Source organism: Egretta garzetta, unplaced genomic scaffold, assembly GCF_000687185.1.
Source record: "Egretta garzetta isolate BGI_Z169 unplaced genomic scaffold, ASM68718v1 scaffold453, whole genome shotgun sequence".
Lineage (NCBI taxonomy): Eukaryota > Metazoa > Chordata > Aves > Pelecaniformes > Ardeidae > Egretta > Egretta garzetta.
In genome coordinates, this window is record NW_009259175.1 from 973,984 (window position 1) to 983,189 (window position 9,206).

At 37.0% G+C, this 9,206-nt stretch overlaps 1 protein-coding gene across 5 annotated transcripts in view; it reads left to right on the forward strand.

The window, feature by feature from the left end:
* The first annotated feature begins 6 nt into the window (after positions 1-6).
* Positions 7-9,206, forward strand: part of RMDN1 (regulator of microtubule dynamics 1) — a 14,127-nt gene continuing 4,927 nt past the window's right edge. For all 5 annotated transcript variants that reach the window (XR_004841583.1, XR_004841584.1, XM_035891167.1 and 2 more), the window contains exons 1-6: positions 7-468; positions 3,177-3,264; positions 4,851-5,010; positions 5,703-5,792; positions 6,424-6,479; positions 8,585-8,672. Coding sequence is in view for 3 of the 5 variants with exons in the window: in XM_035891167.1 (XP_035747060.1) it covers positions 351-468; positions 3,177-3,264; positions 4,851-5,010; positions 5,703-5,792; positions 6,424-6,479; positions 8,585-8,672 (600 nt within the window). In the remaining 2 variants the exon portion in view is untranslated. The remainder of the gene's footprint in view (positions 469-3,176; positions 3,265-4,850; positions 5,011-5,702; positions 5,793-6,423; positions 6,480-8,584; positions 8,673-9,206) is intronic.

The window sequence follows — 9,206 nt, forward strand, 5'->3', positions numbered from 1 at the left end:
GTTCCGGCATCGCGGGACTAGCGGAGGGCTGGTTCATTTTTGCAAGAGCTGGGCTCCCTGTGCTCGTCTGAAAACCACACGTTTGCTTTTTTTGCTGCTTACCTTGTGTTTGGACCCTGTTTATGGCTTATTTTTCAGTCTCGTGCTCTGTTCCTATTTTAAAGTGTAATTATGAGCCCCTGTTGAAAAAAATTTGAAAATACCGTCTTGATGACGTGGGGTTTTTTCTTTTTTTTTAAACTAATAAAAGTCTTTTCTCTGTTCAAGATATGAAATATAACTGGAGAGAGAGACAAGAAAAACTTTTTTAACTCAGTGACAATGTTTATTAATACGTATCTTATGATCCCATGCAGGTGCTTAGAAAAAGCCTTCAAAGGGGGTTAGTGCTCTCAACAGGGTCCTTTTTGGTTTACGAAGCTCACAAGCTGATTTCTGGCTTTGCTGAGGTTCATGCAAGCTTCAAAGGTAACATTTTCAAATTTTGAAGTACATAGGTTATTCTAATGCGAACCTTAAAATTCCTGGTGCCAGAATTATATAGGAAAATGGTGCAACGCCTTTGATTTTCTCCATTAAGATTGCATGCAGTGTGTTTCCATGACAGGATGCTTTTGAATTGGTTCAAGGTAGCCTTGTAGCAGTTTAAGAAGGGATTCTTTAAAGTGTCTCGCTGAAAGCAGATCTAGTAGCTCATTCTGTCTAGGATTTAACACACACAGAGTGTATGATACCTAGTTTGTTGCCCAAGCTTTAAAAAACTTACTGAGAAAGATACGGTTCAGTTAGGCATGCAGACCAAGCCTTAATCAATTTCTAGAAGTCTTCGTTCAGATTTTCATATTGAACGCAGTGCAATTCCCATTTAATCTAGTGGAGCAGCACTGAGATTGCATTTCAAACACAATTGAGCAATGTCTTGTATTTTTGTCACACTAAAAAAGGGGAAGAAAAGCCTTGCTTTACCTACTGGAAACGGAACAAGTGATAAAATGGCCTTTTCAAGATCTGAATAAAGGTAGTCTCACTACTAGAAGAAAAGTAACATTATCTTAAAAGGGGATACTGTTGCAGACTTAGAACTTGTATATCACATGGTAAATTAAGGGTTTCTGAGGGTAAGCCTAACTGAAACGTGTGCTTACTGTGTAGATTAGATAGCAGTCAGTTCAGATAACCTGTTTCTCTGTGTCTCAGAGAGAGGAATATCTTAGCTGTTTATGCTGATAGAAATAAAGATTCAGACAATAGACTTTTAAACGGATAAGGAACTGTTCCATTTGCTGTAATAGAAGTAGGTTCAATGAATAGATTTTAAATAACTACTTGGTACAAATATAAGAAAATTTCCCCTGAGGAACATAAGTAACACTACTTAGTTGCCTCTGGTCTTTTTTACTGCTCTCATTTGAATCTGGCATTTACATTGCCAAGCAAAGCAATGTTAGTGTGCTTTCTATGCGAGACAAGCAGTAGATACGTTGAAAATGAGAGTAAAAAAGAAACACCTGAAAAATACTATTAAAGAAATAAAACTCTAGTAGCTTATGTAAAACACCTGGTATGATATGTGCTCAGAAGTTTGCATTCTGAGCATTTAGTCATTAGATATGTTAGTAGTGTTCAGGGAGTCTCAACAAGCAAACATAACAGTTCACTGAAGGTAATACTGAAGATGTACCATGAAGCTAACTGTAGACACTAAAATCCAAAGTCCACATAGACCGTTACCTTATCTTATCTTTGAAACGGTTGATAGAAGGCATTTAGAGATGGCAGAGTTAAAAATTAGCCAGAATGTTATCTTATCTTCAGTAATTTATATTCTAGGATCTTTTTAAGCTGAAGAGGAGGCTTTTGTGTTTAGTAGCCTTCAATGTTTTTTTCTTCTATAAGTAAGACTGTACTGCTGTGAAACATCACTACCATATTCAGTAGATAACTTGAAAAAGAAAGCTTATAAACAAGTGTCCTGGTTTTGGCTGGGACAGAGTTAAACCACAACAACAAGATTAATTTTTACAAAGCGGGGGTGGGAGAGCTTATGTTTTGACTTAGAAGTTTTATCACAGCCCCAGGAGTAATACCAAGGAGACTATAAGCATAGCTGGAAGTTCTGTAAGAAATTAGACAAGGCTTTTGACTTTCATGTTTCAATGTTGGCAGAAGAGTAAACTCAAGAGTTTGTTCTTCTCCTGTACAGTTCTAACACTTCAGTAGAATTATCTACCTGCTTCCCTTTGGGTATTTTTTTATCCTAATTCCATCTAATTGTTATGCTAGAATCCTGTATTGTGTGGTGATTGATATCTCTGTTTCTGGAAAGCAATTGTGGAAATTGTACTCCCCCATTTCTGTTGTGCTTTAAAGTATTCTATAGAAAAACAGTTAAGGTTATCGTAAGAATAATGGGTAAGTTGTTCATAAATTGATACTCTAGAAAGCCAGTTCTGATTTTTCAAATTATTTTTGCTTTTAGTATCTTGAACACATAAAGTTTTCAGTAGATGAACTGTATTTTTTGTAGTCATGTTTGAAAATCTTGAGGATTTCAGTCAGAAAACCTTTCAGCAATGTTTCATTTTGGCTTGTTGAGTAAGATAATGGGACCCTCTCAATCTCTGGTTATCTGGGCAAAATTATGGAACCATACTGAGAATGAGAGTATTTAGAAATATTTTTTTTTCCCATTTTTATTACTAGATTTAAATTCTGTACATAAACTAATGAAGGGGGTTTGTTACTCTCGGATCTCTACTGCACTTGCCCTCCTGGTCATATTTTTCATACTTTGTGAAAATGGCAGAAAAGGAAAAAAAAAAAAAAAGAAGACGAAAACAAATTGCTTCTAGTAGTCTGATGCATTGAGAAAGATGGTTTTGAATGTTAAATCCATTAAGCATCTGAAGCTGTGTTGCTGAAAGCTGTTTTGTAGTTTCATGAGAGAGGCATGCATTCAGCAGTGTTTCTCTTCTTAGTTGTTCATTGTAAATGTAGCTTAGCCAATCCTGCTGTGCATTTAAGTTGTTTGGAATGATGGCCTAAAAAGGAACTACAGCATTTATTCTTTGTGTTTCAGCTAGGTTGTCTTGCTCTAAAATGTTTTGGTTTTGCTACAGTGTACTAATTACTTGTAATTTGTTCTTCTGTTTCCACAATTTTCATTCCTTCTTAAGTGGAAGACGTTGTAGAGCAAGCAGACTACCTGTATGGGAGTGGAGAAACTGAAAAGCTGTATCGGTTGCTGGTTCAGCATAAAAATAGGTACATGATTGCATTGAGACCTTATTGTGAATTCTTTTCTGTGCTCTTCTGTATCGGTTTTTCAACTAGTGTTCTCATTGTGGTATGCGGGAGAACCTTGCTTTCATCCTCGTGTAAGTAGGAAAGAAGGACTCTCGATCTTTTTCCTTCTGATGGAAAAATGAACAAAGAAAGGACTGGTAGCTGTAGAAGATGCGGGTTAATAGTCGAGTTTTTCAGTCCTGCGAAGAAGGGGTTTTTGTGTCTTTGTTTTCTTACTCTAAGAATCCTTTAAAAGTGAGGGTTAATAGTCGAGTTCGAATTTCAGTCCTGCAAAGAAGAGTTTTTTGCGTCTTTGTTTTCTTACTCTAAGAATCCTTTAAAATATAATGCAAAAACTCAATGTGTCTATGCATTACTAAATAATCAAAGTACCTAGAATTCAGGTATTGAAAATTCTGGGGAGTCACTATTTCATTTCTTTTTCATTGCTGACCAGCTGTTTTTTCTGGTTTCATTTGTCTTGTTAGGATTTGAGTCTGAACAAAAAAGGTTCTCCACTCATCTAGTTAGGTCTTAACTGCACAAAACATTATTGATAAGTGAACTGGGACAAGCTGTTTAAAGGAAGAGCACAAAATGCATTGCAAACTGAAGAGTCCATTCCTTTGGGGGAGACCAGGCTCGTTCTTGCCAGGGTTGCAAGTATAAAGCCTGGGAAGTTAAATGAAGGTCCTAGCCCGTACAGGGCACCATGTCATAAGCAAGGGTAAGCTTGCTACTAGGTGTACAACAATACTAATTATTCTCTGAGGAGTAATGATTCCAGTAGCAGTACTTAACATTTTTGTGACTCGACTGAAAAATGAGTCTGCTAGTTCTGTGTTACTGTGTTCATTAGAGCAGGACGGCTGTGCTGTGAGCCTCTGAAAGACTTTCTAAACTTGAAGTCTCTCTTAAAATAGTAAGCCCAAATTAAAATGGTAGTTATTTAAAAGTATAGTAAAGTACAAACAAAGTTTCAAAACAATGTTAACAAAAGAATAAAACTTAAAATCCCTTATCTTTGGCTATAATATACCATACGCTATTTGATATAGTGATATATACAAATGTACAGCTTTATGTCATGGTGGTATGGCTAATCTGTATTTCCTCACTGTTGTTCTGGGAAGAATTTCATTATTTAGGTACAATTATAGGGAAAAAGATGCATAATATTTTGAACATTCCTAGTAAACATTAATATCATGTCAGTGGAATGCTGCGAAAAATACCATCTAGCCAAGAACAAAGAAGTCCTTGTTTTCCTTCTGGTGTGGTACTGTTGGTTTTTTTTAAATCTGCGTCTTTTTTTTTTAGAAAACAAAGTCCTTTCCTACAGATATTTTTGCTTCACAGACCAGAATGGCAGAACAAAGGTATCATCAGTGTATAAGGGAGGGCTTTAATTTGTTGTTTGCTACCTTGGGGTTGTATAGAATCAGAGATGGTATGCTGTTGTCTTATCTCCCACTTGAGAAACCTATTGAAAGGCTTGTTTAAGACCTTTGCTTGCTTTGTTTCCATTATTGCTTTAAAACGCTAGTGTTTCTGTTCATAACCAGTGATGACGCAGAGTTGTTATGGCGGCTGGCGCGGGCATCACGAGATCTGGCTCAGCTTAGTAGCACTTCTGCAGAGGAGAAAAGACAACTGACATATGAATCCCTTGAGTATGCAAAAAAGGCACTTGAAAAAAATGAAACAAATTTTGCAGCACATAAGGTGAGCCAAGCAAAATAACTTAACTGAAACCTTGTTCTTTGATTTCTGCCAGTAGAGACTGGAACAAATGTCATTGTGCTGTTTCGGCAAACTTCAGCATAATGTAACTTTTCAGTTGAGAATGAGTGAGATTTCTGATTCTCCCTAACCTTTTGGGGATATCAGAGTTCAGACACTTGCAGCTAAATTTCCTGTGTACAGGAAGCAGGAACTGGTTAAATGTGTGCAGGGCCATGGAAAGAGATGACTGATCAGGTTGATTACAGCTGATGTAATCAGCTCATCCTTCTCTGGTGTAGCCTTAAAAATGGTGTACATGCCCCACATTCAGCTTGCTGTTTCTGGGCACAACAGTAGCCCTGCAGAGGGTCACTGGAAACTCTTCAGGCGCTGGCTTTGTTCTGCTCTGTCTTCTTGTGCTGCTTCTCGCGCAGGCAGAGAGGTAACAAAATATAGTCAGTTGTGTTGGCATCTTGGTTAAGAAGAGGACACCGATTTCCCTTACACATGCAGAGCAGCCGTTGCTTTGATGCTACCTGAGCTGTTCGTAAATACTTCTTGCTTGTTGTCGTTAGTGGTGGTGGTGGCGGCAGCTGTTCTGTGGTTTGTTTTGGTTTTTTGTTTTTTTTAATTTACTATTAATAGCTATTAGTGCTGTACTAAATGTTTTATTTTTGTTCTTTGAATTACAGTGGTATGGAATTTGCCTCAGTGATGTGGGAGATTTTGAAGGAATCAAGACTAAAATTGGAAATGCCTTTGTGATCAAAGAGCACTTCCAGGTAATGTAAACAGTTTTTTGCATACGACAGCATTAATGCCTCCAGTATGTACATTGTGTGACAGTTGTGAACTATTTTTTGGCAAAAATTTGTAATGTACTTCTCTTCAAATCTGGTGACTCTTTGGGTTATTGTGCCAGTCCTGAATGGCCCAGCAACAAAGAGTACAAATTATCTCCAGCAGTAAACTAAGTCCCTATAGAAAGGAGCTATGAAACAGCTTAAGTGCTTTTGACGCCTCTTAGGCCTAGCTAAAATGTAACTGCTATTGAGAAATGGATGTGTGGCCATCCTGTAACTGTGGATTGTGTAACAGTAAAGGACAAATTCCGGAGAAGATAAAGGACTACTCATTTTATATCACCAGAAATTGTACCAAAATTTGAATACGCTGTTAATAACCTACTAAACAGAAGTGCTTAGAAATCCGTCTTCAGTTTTTTGAATGTGAGCCGATTTAGTCGTGCACTGAATGAATACCGTATCGCCTTGAAATTCTACACACTGTTAATCTGGTTTAATTAACAGTAGGATAACAAGTTACTTTTTTTAATGTGTTTTAATCCAAATGTGGCAGAACAACTTTTTACATCTTGTGTTTGGTTTTTTTTTTTTCCCCCCCCCTCACTAGAGAGCCATTGAACTGAATCCAAAAGATGCTACAACAATTCATCTTATAGGCATTTGGTAAGGCATATTGTCAAACAAAAGTTAACATGTGGCAAAGAAAAATGCCAGAATAGAAAATGTCTTGTATGAATTGCAGAAATGCTTGGAATAATTCAGTGGCTTGTTATTAGTTGATGCAACATGAAATCCTATTGAACTGGTATAGGATGTCATGCCTTAAGAAGTCTGGCTGTTAATTCATATGCACTTCAAAAAGATGAAAAATAGTTGTTCACTCAATTTATTTGTTTTACTGTATGGAACTGTTAAAAACCCGTTTTGCAGACCTAAGTACGTTTCCATGGCAGACATCAGAGCTACTGAGTAGTACTCATTTTGTTCTACTGGTGTGAATGGAGACAAAACTCACACACTGATTTTACATTGAATTTCAGTGATGGCTGCAACGTAATACAATCTGTGTGTAATGAAAAGCTATCAAAAGTGAGATGTGTTCCTGAAATACTTCCATTATTATCTGTCATGATACTGTATTTTAAAAGTTATATGTAAGGCAGCTTATAAATGCATATGTGTTAACAAAAATCTCTGAAATTTAACTTAACTGCTCAGTGAAATTGGTAGTAAGAATTACTGTTAGTAGCAGGTGAAGGGATGGGAAATGCAACTTCCCATACTAACCAGGACATTCCGTGGAAGCAGTGTGGTTGAAAGTAGTATCTTTTATGTGTTAGTGAGAGACCCCAGACAGCATTTCTCATTAGTTGTCTGAAAGAGACCAAAGCTGCTACATTGTTTTATAGGAAATCTCTTCTGTAAGACTGGGAGATTGAAAATAAACAAAGCCAATATATTTGTAGCTTAAAAAAAATAGTCAAACCCACAGCCACCTTCTCTGTATGTTTTTCTCTCGACTCTTGAGTATCAGAGTAAACTACAATCTAGTGCTCCAGAATTTTTTATTAGTTTACAAACTTACTTCATTTTTTCAGCATCTGCTGCTCATTCATACATGACCTAACAATTGCAGTAGTCCAAGTTTCTAAACAGAAGCGTATGGTACCAACTGAATGAGCTTCAAGGTCAGTTTTGAGGTAGGAAGCCTGTTCTGGAAAGTACTTAAGACATTGTTCCTAAGGAGAATTAGAAAGCATGATCAGGAATGGGAGATTATTATTGGCACTAAAATATCCCCATATTATATATTTAAATATACTCATTATTGCTTCCCAGAGCGTCCTCATCTGAAACTGGGATTTGGTATTAGCCAATTCCTGAGTATTTTTCTCCTTTCCAGTCTGTGCTAGAGTGAACCCCTTCTATTGGTAGTTCTGATAAGGCACATCTGTTGGCAAAATTTCAACTCAGACTGTGTATTCCATGCCTCGCCCCCCGTTCCTCCAAACACTTCCATATTTGCACTTATTAATTTTTCACCTCCTCTAGAGTGCTCTATTTTACACAGTGAATAGTATTTTTATACTCATTGTGGGAGGGTCATAAGGTGAAGAGCGTTGTTTAACGTTGACACCTGAAATGTCCTATATTTGAAGTACTTAACAAATGTTTAATCCTGGCAGCATCTCTAAGATAGGTGACTGAGATTACCTTTGTTATCTAGTAGCTAGGAAAAGAGCATAGAATGGCCTAGCCTAGAACACAGTAGTTTGATTCTTGGGTTTCAGTTTATTTTCATTCTTACAGATCAGAGTCTTTCGAAAATGTACTGCAGATCTGCTTTATATTAATAATTGAGAAAAACAAGGTAGTGTTGAGGTAAGGCAATGGCATCACTCAGTTGTGCCCTGGTTTTACAAATGCATTAGAACAATATCAGATACACATAAATTGCTAAAATCATTCAAGCTCAAAAGCTGTCTCATGGTTAATAACTGTCTCCAGTTTTGTCTAATGTAGTAGCAGTTCCCAGTAAAAGACACACCAAAAAACACACATAGCTTCTTTATCAGAGCTACACAGCAACTTCAAACACCTTGCTATTTTGTTGTACAGTTGTAAGAACTGGCTTGCAGAACTTGCAGTGTGGCTGGAGTTGGTGTGACTCTTGGAAACAACAGTTACGATGTCCAAGATTTGAGAATGCTACTCAAAAACAAGAGAAAAATGCCAAGGGTATATACAAATGTTTCCTTTTGCTCCAGGTGCTACTCCTTTGCTGAAATGCCATGGTACCAAAGAAAAATAGCTGCAGCGCTATTTGCCACACCACCAACCTCCACCTTTCAAGAGGTACAATATAAAAATGTTTCTCAGATTATTACTCCCCCCACAAAGCTGCTGATATACTTTTCCTATTTTTTGTTTTTACTAATTTTCGTGACAAAGCTGACCTCTGCTTATGGAATAAGCATGGGCTTGTGAGTTTGCAACTGTCATTAATAAAACGAGAATATAACCAGAGAGTGAGGGATATCTAAAACCATGCAAATCTTTACTTTTTTTCAGCTGTGGCACACACAAAACAGTGAAAATTAGTTCATGTAGTTTGTGCAGCAGAAAATAACAAGCTATATGTAACTTAGTTTGTAATTCACTGTAACGATCTATTGCAGATAACTATCTGTACTAGTTCCAGTGCTGATGATTTATATGCTGGTGTTACACCATGTACTTATTTGATAGGACTATTAGAATTTTTCCCTTTATATTAAATGCAGAAAGCAACAGCTTGGTTTGTTACTTGCCACGAACCAATACCTTCTCATTTCCTGGCTATGTGTGGTGTGGCTTTTTTTTCAGTTGAAATTATTTTTGTTCATCTTT